Source organism: Pholis gunnellus, assembly GCF_910591455.1.
Source record: "Pholis gunnellus genome assembly, chromosome: 5".
Lineage (NCBI taxonomy): Eukaryota > Metazoa > Chordata > Actinopteri > Perciformes > Pholidae > Pholis > Pholis gunnellus.
Genome location: NC_136531.1, coordinates 463,104 through 476,770, shown reverse-complemented (window position 1 = coordinate 476,770; position 13,667 = coordinate 463,104). Strand labels below are relative to the sequence as shown.

The 13,667-nt window shown below is 43.3% G+C and overlaps 2 protein-coding genes across 2 annotated transcripts; one reads left to right on the top strand and one right to left on the bottom strand.

The window, feature by feature from the left end:
- The first annotated feature begins 1,114 nt into the window (after positions 1-1,114).
- Positions 1,115-8,034, top strand: psen2 (presenilin 2). Its single transcript, XM_079160121.1, has 11 exons — positions 1,115-1,199; positions 2,230-2,363; positions 2,444-2,655; positions 2,743-2,884; positions 4,358-4,425; positions 4,555-4,775; positions 4,882-4,980; positions 5,097-5,162; positions 5,672-5,758; positions 5,886-6,001; positions 6,989-8,034. Exons 2-11 carry the CDS (start codon positions 2,232-2,234, stop codon positions 7,142-7,144), a joined length of 1,299 nt encoding a protein of 432 aa, XP_079016247.1. The 5' UTR covers positions 1,115-1,199; positions 2,230-2,231; the 3' UTR covers positions 7,145-8,034.
- A 3,734-nt stretch (positions 8,035-11,768) lies between these two features.
- On the bottom strand, positions 11,769-13,583 carry dpy30 (dpy-30 histone methyltransferase complex regulatory subunit). The gene is made up of 5 exons (XM_079160134.1): positions 13,532-13,583; positions 12,903-12,943; positions 12,291-12,338; positions 12,009-12,151; positions 11,769-11,918 (listed from the first exon to the last, which is right to left on the bottom strand). Exons 1-5 carry the CDS (start codon positions 13,539-13,541, stop codon positions 11,846-11,848), a joined length of 315 nt encoding a protein of 104 aa, XP_079016260.1. The 5' UTR covers positions 13,542-13,583; the 3' UTR covers positions 11,769-11,845.
- Positions 13,584-13,667: the final 84 nt, after the last annotated feature.

The window sequence follows — 13,667 nt, the reverse complement described above, 5'->3', positions numbered from 1 at the left end:
TATCCAAGTCCGTCATGATGTTTCTCCTTCTTTTCTATCATCCATTCACTATAAGAACTCATTCACAATATGATTTTTATATTCACATTATAATTTAATAATAGAATATCAGTGTGCATGTAAACGTAGTCGAAGTACTTCCTGTTGCTGGTGGACACGAAGATACAAAATATCAACAACTGTCAGAAAACATCTGCGTCGTAGATGAAAAGTCAATACGTGTCATATATAAACAGTGTGAAGTTAGTTCTATACGCGTGTCATATATAAACAGTGTGAAGTTAGTTCTATACGCGTGTCATATATAAACAGTGTGAAGTATTTATTTATTTTATTTATTTTATTTATTTTATTTATTTTATTTATTTTATTTATTTTATTTATTTTATTTATTTTATGTTATTGTATTTTATTGTATTCTTAGTTTTTTGCTGGAGGAAACGGGCTCCACAGTGTCCTGGTCCTAAACTAATAGACCGTGGAGTCAGAAGAACTCTTCCAGACGTTCTCACGCCAAACATCGGATACCTTGCTCGTCCTCATCGATCCTCAGCGCAGCAGGGGTCCCGCTGCCTCCGCCCGGCTCTTCCGCGGCTCGGGGCTCGGCTCTGACAGCGGCCGTGGTGAGGCTCCATAACCGGCAGAGGAGCCACCGGAGCAGGGCCAGCACGGCCAGCAGCAGCGGGTGGGACACGGACCACCGCATGCCCGGCTTCCTGGAGCAGTCACCGGCGGAGAGTCTGTCCTCCGGACCCGCGGGGCTTCCGGTCTGCCAGCTGCTCCTCCAGAGACTCATCCGCGTTCTTCTTCTTCTTCTTCTTCTTCTTCTTCTTCTGTGTTTAAACCAGCACATCGCCGGTAGCGCCCCCTCCTGCACCGGAGGACTCACCGCACTGAAAACATTATAACGTATTAAATATATATTACTTAATAATACTTATCAACAATAGTTTAAATAAAATAAATATTATATAATATTCAAAGTACTGCGGAAGGTAAAATAGAACATATATAAAATGTAACAAACAAGATGAATGCACTGTTGTAAACAGGAAGTAGAGACGTGACAGACAACACCACGTGACGTCGTGACGGTCCCCGCAGATCACGTGGTGTGTCGGTCAGCTGATTAACCGTCTTCCGGGTTCTCGGTTTACTTTGTGAGCTTTTCTTCTCTGTTTACTGCGGCTGAACTCCAGGTAAACTATATAGATATATATATAGAGAGTTATATTTATATATATATGTATGTATAACTATATACATATATATATATATAGTTATACATATATATATATATACATGTACATGGCGTTTGTTTAAGACTTTTTACTTCTTTGAATACTTCTGTATACTTTAATAACAGTACACAGTGTTTTGTGTATTACCTCATTAATAGTATATATAATAATAATATATTCTGTGTCTTTAAAGAATACGTAGAGTAACACATGTGACATAAACACACGTACGAGGTACTTGTACTTCACTTATATATTTCTACTCCAGTTTAGACACAAAATACATCAGCTGGTAAAATATGAAGCATCTTTATGGATTTAAATACGAACTAAATACGTATATATCGTATAAAACACAAGTGAAGCTTTGAGTATTTATATATTGCAGTATTTCTATTCTATGTGAATACTTGCAGTACTGCTGATAACAGACGTTATTACACTAACAGGGTGAAGTAGTACTAGTAATAATAATGCTTTGGCTGATTATTAAAGTATTTATTACAGTTTAACAGGTTTCTGCTCATCAACCTGAACTCAATGTTACGATAATTAAACCTTTAAATCATCGTCTGCTGTTCTTCTTTAAGTTCAAGTACCTTTATATTTATATATTTATATATATGTATATATGTATATATTTATTCATACCTTAATGTCGCTGCTGGACAACATTTAAATAGATGAAACAAAGACTACATTCATTCAACACTTGAGCTGCAACAAAACTATTTGAACAGAAAGTCATTTTTTGAAGCGTTGAACTTGTTTACGTGTGACAAAAACACTAAACTACGTATCCCATGAGCCTTAGCGGTATGTTGCCGTCAAATACAATAATATTGATGAAGTGAAGATTAAAAACGTTGATCTCAGTTCATGATGACCTGCTGAAGTGAAGTGTGGAGAGCAAACAGCTGATCGGGGGGGGGGGGGGTCTGTGCTCAGCCTGTTGTCACATGGTCTGCTGGTGTTTCTGTGATTCCAGTCATGAACACCTCGGACAGCGACGAGGACTCGTACAACGAGAGGACGGCGTTGGTCCCGTCTGAGAGTCCGGCGGTGCCCTCCTACAAACCAGACCCTGACCTCGACCCCCCCGCCGACACCCCGTCCAAAAGGGTAACGGAATCAAGAATAAAGCCCATAATAGTCATAATGTTGTTGATGTATTTCCTGCTGAATGTCCCTCTGGTGGTCAGTCTGGGGTCAGCAGGAGGGCGGGTCCGGCTGCCGCGGACGGTGGCGGCGGCGGCTCGGATCAGGAGGTCGACGCAGACGATGAAGAGCTGACTCTGAAGTACGGAGCCAAACACGTCATCATGCTCTTCGTCCCCGTCACCCTCTGCATGGTGGTGGTGGTCGCCACCATCAAGTCGGTCAGCTTCTACACGGAGAAGACCGACCAGCAGCTGTAGGTCCGCACGTCTTCGGTACGCCACGTGTACGAGTCCTCCGCCCTCAGCTAAACCCTCGTTTTTTGTGTCTGCCCCCCCCACAGGATCTACACGCCGTTCACGGAGAACACCACGTCCGTCGGCCGCCGGCTCCTCAACTCCATCCTCAACACCATCATCATGATCAGCGTCATCGTGGTCATGACCATCTTCCTGGTCGTCCTCTACAAGTATCGCTGCTACAAGGTCAGAAACGTCCCCGTCGGGACCCGTCTCAATAAGAACTCTTTAAAGCCAAGGTTTAAATACCACCAGATCTAGCAGAGAGCAGGGGAAGCAGTGCATGATGGGAGTGTTGGGGCGAGTTTGGAGGCAGGTTGTACTGCTGTATTTAGAAGGCATCATGTAGCCTCATGTAGCCTCATATAACGTCATGTAACATCGTGTAGCCTCATGTATTCTCATGTAGCATAATGTAGCATAATGTAGCATCATGTAGCCTCATGTATTCTCATGTAGCATCATGTAGCCTCATGTAGCCTCATGTATTCTCATGTAGCCTCATGTATTCTCATGTAGCATCGTGTAGCCTCATGTATTCTCATGTAGCCTCATGTATTCTCATGTAGCCTCATGTAGCCTCATGTATTCTCATGTAGCCTCATGTAGCCTCATGTATTCTTATGTAGCCTCATGTAGCATTGTGTAGCCTCATGTATTCTCATGTAATCTCATGTAGCATCGTGTAGCCTCATGTATTCTCATGTAGCATCATGTAGCATCGTGTAGCCTCATGTATTCTCATGTAATCTCATGTAGCATCGTGTAGCCTCATGTATTCTCATGTAGCCTCATGTAGCATCGTGTAGCATCATGTAGCCTCATGTAGCATCGTGTAGCCTCATGTATTCTCATGTAGCCTCATGTATTCTCATGTAGCCTCATGTAGCCTCATGTATTCTCATGTAGCATCATGTAGCATCGTGTAGCATCATGTAGCATCGTGTAGCCTCATGTATTCTCATGTAGCCTCATGTAGCCTCATGTATTCTCATGTAGCCTCATGTAGCATTGTGTAGCCTCATGTAGCCTCATGTATTCTCATGTAGCATCATGTAGCATCGTGTAGCCTCATGTAGCCTCATGTATTCTCATGTAGGGTTATGTAGCCTCATGTATTCTCATGTAGCCTCATGTAGCCTCATGTATTCTCATGTAGCCTCATGTAGCCTCATGTATTCTCATGTAGCATCGTGTAGCCTCATGTAGCCTCATGTATTCTCATGTAGCATCGTGTAGCCTCATGTATTCTCATGTAGCCTCATGTAGCCTCATGTATTCTCATGTAGCCTCATGTAGCATTGTGTAGCCTCATGTAGCCTCATGTATTCTCATGTAGCCTCATGTAGCATCATGTAGCATCGTGTAGCCTCATGTAGCCTCATGTATTCTCATGTAGGGTTATGTAGCCTCATGTATTCTCATGTAGCCTCATGTAGCCTCATGTAGCCTCATGTATTCTCATGTAGCCTCATGTAGCCTCATGTATTCTCATGTAGCATCGTGTAGCCTCATGTAGCCTCATGTATTCTCATGTATTCTCATGTAGCCTCATGTATTCTAATGTAGCGTTATGTAGCGTCCTCTCTGGATCTGGTGGTCATGTTGCATAGAGTCTGATCATAACTTGCTGCTGATTTGGTGTGTTGTGTCGATCAGTTCATCCACGGTTGGCTCATCCTGTCCTCCCTCATGCTGCTCTTCTGGTTCAGCTTCATGTATCTGGGGTGAGTCCTGCAGGTCAAACAGGGACAGAGTTTTAAGTTTTCAAAGAGGTTCTAAAAGTTTTTTGGCACATTGAGGAACCATGTTCAAACAGTTCAGGTGCATCATCGTGGTCTTCCTCCGATTCCCAGCGAAGTGTTCAAGACGTACAACCTGGCGGTGGACTACCCGACGGTCGGCGTGATCATCTGGAACTTCGGGGCGGTGGGGATGATCTGCATCCACTGGAAGGGTCCCCTCCAGCTGCAGCAGGCCTACCTGATCCTCATCAGCGCCCTCATGGCCCTCGTCTTCATCAAGTACCTGCCCGAGTGGTCGGCCTGGGTCATCCTGGGAGCCATCTCCGTCTACGGTGAGGAGCGGTTGATGAACACAAGAGACCTGAATGTTCACACTGACATTTCGTTGACACTTCAGTCTCCCATCATGCACTGCTCTGGTTGTTATTGTTGTTGCAGACCTGGTGGCCGTCCTGTCCCCTAAAGGTCCTCTCAGGATGTTGGTGGAGACGGCTCAGGAACGCAACGAGCCCATCTTCCCCGCCCTCATCTACTCCTGTGAGTCCATTTTAAAAGAAGAAGAAGAAGCGAACACAAACGTTCACATTGATTTGATGATAACAGGAAGTTCCATGATGAGTCTCTTACCTGTTGATTTACCTGTCGGTGTTCAGCTGCCATGATGTGGACGGTGGGGATGGCGAGCCCGGCGGACGCTCAGCGCTCCGGACAGGAAACAGGTCGGACATCACAAACAGCTATTCACTGCAAGGGATCATGGGAAATGAGCGGGTGGACACAATATCATGAACCCCTGTACGATCTGATGAATCAACCTAATGGACACTAGTTTATATTCATGTTTTTAATTCTTAATATTTTCCCTTTAAGGATGTGATCATTCCATTTATTCTCTTAAAAATGAGATTTGATTTATTAAGTTTAAATCAATACATTTTTAGTCACAAATAATAGAATCACTTGCTGGTGGTTTAAGTTAATTAGCTACTTCTACTTTCTTTAGAAAAAGTAACAACATCATCATCACAGAACAATTGGTCTTTAAATGCCAAATTAATTAATAAAGTAAATAAGCTGTAAAATGACTTTGTAAGATGCATATAAGAGAAGGTGAAATCAATAATCAATAATACAGTAAAATATCTGAATAAATATTGAAACATGAAATGAATCAATTAGTTTCTTATGATTCTGGTGACTCACTTCCTTTCGCCATTTTGTTTTTCAGACGAGGAGGCGGAGCAGAGCAGCAGGGGGGCGGAGCCTGAGAACCGGCAGTCCCGGTCGTTTCCAGAAGACGACCTGGAGGAAGAAAGTGAGTTTAAATCAGCTGACTGCGTAGTTTAAGGTTTAATATCAGAGTAGGAAAACACAGCGTCTGTAGGAGGTGGAAGGTGTGTTCAATATCTGTAGGATATTAAAGGTGCGTTCAATGTCTGCAGGGGGAGTGAAGCTCGGTCTCGGTGACTTCATCTTCTACAGCGTTCTGGTAGGAAAAGCTGCAGCGACGGGTGGAGACTGGAACACAACGCTAGCCTGCTTCGTCGCTATTCTTATCGTAAGTTGTAGTTTTTTACAACAGAATATCAAACTTCCTTCATGTTACCATGTGATGTAATCTAATGTGAACCTGTGATTCTTCTTCTTCTGTGTCTTTAACACACATGTATCACACCTCTGACACACCTCTGACACACCTCTAACACACCTGTATCACACCTGTAACACACCTGTAACACACCTGTATCACACCTGTAAAACACCTGTAACACACCTGTATCACACCTGTAACACACCTGTATCACACCTGTAACACACCTGTAACACACCTGTATCACACCTGTAACACACCTGTATCACACCTGTAACACACCTGTAACACACCTGTATCACACCTGTGACACACCTGTGACACACCTGTATCACACCTGTAACACACCTGTGACACACCTGTGACACACCTGTAACACACCTGTGACACACCTGTGACACACCTGTGACACACCTGTGACACACCTGTATCACACCTGTAACACACCTGTAACACACCTGTAACACACCTGTGACACACCTGTATCACACCTGTGACACACCTGTGACACACCTGTAACACACCTGTAACACACCTGTGACACACCTGTGACACACCTGTAACACACCTGTAACACACCTGTGACACACCTGTGACACACCTGTGACACACCTGTGACACACCTGTATCACACCTGTAACACACCTGTAACACACCTGTAACACACCTGTGACACACCTGTATCACACCTGTGACACACCTGTGACACACCTGTATCACACCTGTGACACACCTGTGACACACCTGTATCACACCTGTAACACACCTGTGACACACCTGTAACACACCTGTATCACACCTGTGACACACCTGTGACACACCTGTGACACACCTGTAACACACCTGTGACACACCTTTGACACACCTGTATCACACCTGTAACACACCTGTATCACACCTGTGACACACCTGTAACACACCTGTAACACACCTGTAACACACCTGTGCTCTCAGGGTCTGTGCCTGACTCTGCTGCTGTTGGCCATCTTTAAGAAGGCTCTGCCGGCGCTGCCCATCTCCATCACCTTCGGCCTGGTCTTCTACTTCTCCACTGACTTCCTGGTTCAGCCCTTCATGGACAACCTGGCTGCTCACCAGTTTTACATCTGAGAGGAAGCCCCGCCCACCTCACCTGACACCGCCTCCTTGTCTTTATCGTCACCGTCGTTATCTTATCACAGACTACTTCCTGCGGCCGTCTTTAAAAGTCTGTTTTGGGGGAACTCACAGGAAATGATGTCATGCAGACAGAGGACAGGTGGTGGTGGTGGCAGCAGGTCACCTGCTCAGGTGTGTTTCTGATCTGTGACGGCTGCGTGTGATAGGCCGACGCTCCCATCACTCAATTTACAACCTGCAAAGCTTCTCTTGTTACTGTCTCTGTCCTGATTGGTTCTCACAGCCTGCTGTACGTCATGTGACCTGACACATGATGCAAGTTGTTTACTTCAACACTAAACCAGCTGATTGTGATTCGTTGCTCTGGGAGCTGATTCATAGAATTAACATTGAATCAATCATTTGTAATAATCCCGTCCTGACACGATCATTCTTCTTCTGGTACAATGAAACAAACCTGCAGAAGAAATAATCCACAAATCCATTAAGATGAAGTGGATTCTGCACTTTTTATGAATCCAACAGCAAAACTTTAATATGTCTTATAAGTGGATAAACTACTACGGAGCGATTTATTCCAGAGTGTTCTTTCAATCTGAGAGCAGCATTTATAGATTTCACTTCCCTCTGAACTCTCACCGCTCCTCTAACTGTTTTGCCTGCACTTTGTTGCTTGCTCTCAGATTTCACTCTGCAGTCGGGATTTATTTTGAATAAAAAGACAGTTATATGTAAACCAGCCCGTTCTTCTTTTTATATATATATATAACATAACAGCTACACCGGCCTCCTGTTGGTGTCAGTCAGTGAAGCGGGCTACGGCTAACGTTAGAGGCTCAGATAGCCAAGAAAGAGGGCGGGGTTTAGAGGGAGAGCAAGAAAGAGGGCGGGGTTTAGAGGGAGAGCAAGAAAGAGGGCGGGGTTTAGAGGGAGAGCAAGAAAGGGGCGGGGTTTGGAGGGAGCGCGAGAAAGAGGGCGGGGTTTAGAGGGAGAGCAAGAAAGAGGGCGGGGTTTAGAGGGAGAACAAGAAAGAGGGCGGGGTTTAGAGGGAGAACGAGAAAGGGGCGGGGTTTGGAGGGAGCGCGAGAAAGGGGGCGGGGTTTGGAGGGAGCGCGAGAAAGAGGGCGGGGTTTAGAGGGAGAGCAAGAAAGAGGGCGGGGTTTAGAGGGAGAACAAGAAAGGGGGCGGGGTTTGGAGGGAGCGCGAGAAAGATGGCGGGGTTTAGAGGGAGGGCGTTACAGCGTTATCTGCTCAGACTGAAAGAACACCGAAAAAAGCTCCAAAGATTAGATGTTGTATTTTTATTGTTTGGAAACTTTTCTTATTTGAAGAAATAAAAACAATGTAAGTTATATATGAACAACAGTTTCTATATGTTTCAGTCTTTATGTCACTACTTTGATCTGTAAAATGATCCAGGGTCAGAACAACGATCAGTAAATAACTGATTGATCATCGGTTATTTAAGTGAAGACACTAAACGCTCTGTGGTTCCAGGTTTAGATGCTTTTAGATGCATAAAATATGAACGTCGGGTTATTATTATAACATTTCAAACTATTTTCTGATATTTTATAGACCAAAGTTTAGTTGATAAAATAATCATCAGATGAATGAATAAACATGCATAAAGGTCAGTGGCGGGCCGTGCGTTTCATACCTGGGCCTTCACTGCTGAAATACCACCTTATAACCACACGATGGCGCCACAGCTCCGGTTATTATTCGTTTCGTGGGCTGTAACTATATAACGTTACGTATTCGTATTAAACCGTTCGGTACGAGGCTTACAAACCGAACAATACGTTTGAATAACACTAGTTGTTGGAACCATATATTTAGTTTTGATTACAAATCATAATTTCTAATTTTGCGAACATATTTGTATGACCTAAACACATTCTTAAGTTATGAATGAAGGTTAAATGTGTATTCTGTATAGTTATTTTTGTTTAGGAACTTTTGTGATTAATCAGATGAGGATCAGCTGGTATAAGAGGAAAAGGTGGACTGAGTCTGGAGTTGGTTTTTCCTTTGTGTAGAACGGGGCATCAGGACAGTCTGACCTCACGTTAAACTGATGATGTTTGGCTGTTCATTTGGTCAAAAGTGAAAATAAATAAATCAAGTGACGGCAGAGCAATCATTTGGACTGTTTAATGTGTGAGTCAGAAACGGAGCCTCGTAACGTGGCCCAGTACACAGGAGAAGGAACAAAGAACGGGCCTCCACACTCGTGCATTTGGAAAATACAGAAGCTTAACTTGTGGTAAATATAATGTTTCCTGCGCTCACTAGGAGACAGCGGTCTGTGTGACCTCTGAACCGGAACAACAAGAACCGGAACAAAAAACAGCTGAAGGCTAGGCTAACTAGCTTAACAGAAAAACAACAGCAGCAACACACATTCTGCTGCACACTCAGGGGCCGTTCAGATATTAGATGTAAAAAAACAAATCAGTTGATTTACCAAATGCTGATCACATCCTCCTTTCTTTGTTGACTAAGAGTTAAATCCCAACTCACTAATCCGTTTCTCTTCCAGTTTCAGCGATTGATTGTTAAAAAACAAAGCTAGGTAAAAAAAAAATTTAAATCTAAAAATCTAAAAATATCATAATTTCATTCATATCTTTCAATTTGAACTCTTACTACTCGACTAAGCCTCTGCTGTAAGTTTCGTTTCACGACAGTCACGTGCTCGCCCACTGACCAATCACAGCACAGAATCTCACTGCAGCGCTGCTGCTAATGCTGACGTAGCTGTCGGCCTGCAGGCCGCTCTGGCGCGTCTAACAATCTCAAACTAAAGATCTGATTGGTTGAACACTGTGACGATCAACAACATCGTCCCCATTCACTTAACCTGCACATGGATTCTTCTACCTAGAGACACAGAGGTGAACTCTGATTGGATCAAAGCTCTACTTAAAACAAGCTGCACTGAAGCAGAGCAGCTGAGGAGCACAGTAGCTGTGCAATGAGAACATAAGATAATGGGAACAATATTTATATAAATTATGATTTAAGAAACATTATTAAATTATAAAATAGCTATAACATTGTGATTGTGTTTAGGCAGAGAAGGCTTTGCAGGCCCTGACGGCCACCACTGATGAAGGTACATGAGCTGTAACGGGGCTCAGCTGTGGTTCAGAGTCTCAAGGACAGAACGTAGACGATGATAAATAATGAGACAGTTTGATCAGCGAAAGCTTCTCCAGACGAAGCCTCTGTGAGTAGATTCATAATTACACTGAATTTATAAGAAAGGAACTCATAATAATAATAATGTTTTTTCTGGTCTAGGACCCACATGGACACATTATAAAATGTTCTTTTCTGGCGTTTTGAAATAACTTTGTTCTTTAAATAAACTTTTCTTCCCAAATCTTTCGAAATCTTTTCTTGTAATATTTTGTCTTTATTACTCAAACTGTGCGGAGATATTTTAATTATTCGGACGTTAAAAGAACAAAATATGATGAAGTTGTTTGAAACTTCTCGTCTCTTTCAAAGATTAAACAGAATCAGATTCATCGCTGTGAAGAAATCAAAATAATTCTATCAAACGTTTTACTCTTTCAGCTCGGATTTTGGTTTTACAGCACATTTCCTGTCTGGTTCAGTCTCAGCGGTTTTCAGAATAAAAGCTCTGACCTCTATTGATGTCACTAGTTAACTGGTTAAGATGGTTATGATGCCACTAGTTAACTGGTTAAGATGGTTATGATGCCACTAGTTAACTGGTTATGGTGTTGATGCAACTAGTTAACTGGTTATGGTGTTGATGCAACTAGTTAACTGGTTATGGTGTTGATGCAACTAGTTAACTGGTTATGGTGGTGATGCAACTAGTTAACTGGTTATGGTGTTGATGCAACTAGTTAACTGGTTATGGTGGTGATGCAACTAGTTAACTGGTTATGGTGTTGATGCAACTAGTTAACTGGTTATGGTGGTGTTGATGCAACTAGTTAACTGGTTATGGTGGTGTTGATGCCACTAGTTAACTGGTTAAGATGGTGATGCCACTACTTAACTGGTTAAGATGGTTTTGATGACACTGGTTAACTGGTTAAGATGGTGATGCCACTAGTTAACTGGTTAAGATGGTTTTGATGCCACTAGTTAACTGGTTAAGATGGTGATGCCACTAGTTAACTGGTTATGGTGGTGTTGATGCCACTAGTTAACTGGTTATGGTGGTGTTGATGCCACTAGTTAACTGGTTATGGTGGTGATGCCACTAGTTAACTGGTTATGCCACTAGTTAACTGGTTAAGATGGTTTTGATGCCACTAGTTAACTGGTTAATATGGTGTTGATGCCACTAGTTAACTGGTTATGGTGGTGATGCCACTAGTTAACTGGTTAAGATGGTTTTGATGCCACTAGTTAACTGGTTAAGATGGTTTTGATGCCACTAGTTAACTGGTTAAGATGGTTTTGATGCCACTAGTTAAAGCAGATGGTCAGTGTCAGTAAACAGTCACACACCAGCAGTACTTCAACATTTTGTTGCCGTCTGAATGAAAATATGACTCAAAATAATTTCTTTTTCATAAATTTCCGATTCTATTTGAATAAATGATAAAATCCCAAAGAGCAGCTCCTCTTTCACGTCAACATGTTTATTCTGGTTAAAAAACAACAACAACAACAACAACAGTGTAGTTTCTACTTCACAGTTTAATTCCTCTCTTCAAACTGGGATTTGTTCTTCAGCAGGAACGCTGCCAGGTACTCGATGGGGTTCGGAGGTCTGGAGGACAGAAAGGAAACTCTTCATTCATTCAGTGGGAATTCAAACACAACGAGCTCTCTGTGTATACACCTTGAACCAGTGTCCCACCTGTCCTTGGCGAGCAGCGACAGACCCTGCAGCAGGATCGGGACCACGGTCTGGTCCAGGTACGCTCGGGTCGGCAGCGCCTGCAGGTCCACCTTCTGCTTCGAGATCTTCTCCGAGCCCGCCTTCTCGTTCTCCACCGTCCTCTGAGGAGCAGCAAAGCATGCTGGGAGTCTGCCTTTTCACCTCAGAGTGTGTATGTGTGAGTGAGTGAGTGAGTGAGTCTGTGTGTGTGTGTGTGTGTATCTCTGTGTGTGTGTGTGTGTGTGTGTGTGTGTGTGTTACCTGGATGTTCTCCGTCAGTCCGTACTCTGCGTGAGGGTTTTCAGAGACCTGCAGGAGAACTCGTGTTTATTCATCATCACCAATCAGACACAGATCAAGTACTGTTTGAACATACTTGTACTTCTACGACGTTCTACTCGTCCTTCACTACATCTCACAGTAAATATTCTACTTTATCTGACAGCTTTAGTTACTTTACAGATTCAGATTACTAATGAACTAATAAATGATGTAATATGATATGAAGTCATTAAAATGAGCTCCAGCTTTAAAGTGATGAACACATGAATGCAGTAATATAATATATATTCTATAATGACAACGCTTACTTTGAGTATATTCCAACAATAATACTTTTGTACTTTTACTTGAGTAAATGATCGAGTACTTCTTCATGTTTTATAATTATCATCAGCTGTAACTTTAAACACAGCAAGAAGCTCCTGCTAGGCTAACAGTTCCCCCCTGTTTACTGTGTTTGTGCTAAGCTAGGCTAATCACGTCCTGACCTCAGTCTGTACAGGACTCCGAGATTAAACATCTGGCTCTGTGGTACTCTGTGGTACAGTGTAGTACTCTGTGGTACTCTGTGGTACTCTGTGTAGTACTCACGGGAGTGTGTCCCTCCATGGACGTGTCTGCGTCTGTGTGATCTGAAAGACAAACGAGACGCTTTGAACCTTTAAAGACTTCTGTTGATGGAAGTTATTCCATCAGAGGAGGTCTGGTGTGTGTACACACGCCCGCACGCGCGCGCGCGCACGCACGCACGCACGCACGCGCGCGCACACACACACACACACACACACACACACACACACACACACACACACACACACACACACACACCTTCAGCAGGTCTGTTTAAACGTCTCGCAGTAAAACTGTCGCGCTTATGACGCGTTTAAAGAGACAAATGTAACACAAAGTGTTGAATAAGTTTGTGAACGTTCTTCACTCTAAACCTACTTCCGTGTCCGTTGACCGGACAGACGTCTCTACTCACAACTCATTACAACGTTCGTCTTGTGTTTTATCCGCATTACGAGCGGCGGTAAACTAGCTTAGCATCACATTCAGGCTCCCTGTCCGGTGAATAAACGTCACTAACGGGTAAAATCCACGGTGTGTTTCAAACCGAGTCACTAAACTATGAAACACAACCGGAAACACGCAGCAAACAAACTAAATACGATTAAAAAACAGCAACAACGGGATCAATGGAACTACAATAAACTCACCGTCCGCCATGTTTGTTGTGGATGTTAACGTAAGATGTCTGACGTACGTCAATTCTTCTGCTTCTTCTTCTTCTTCTGGTCTTTCAGTGGTTGTCTTCCGGCTCTCCGGCGCTTTGCCGCCACCTTCAGGTCCGGA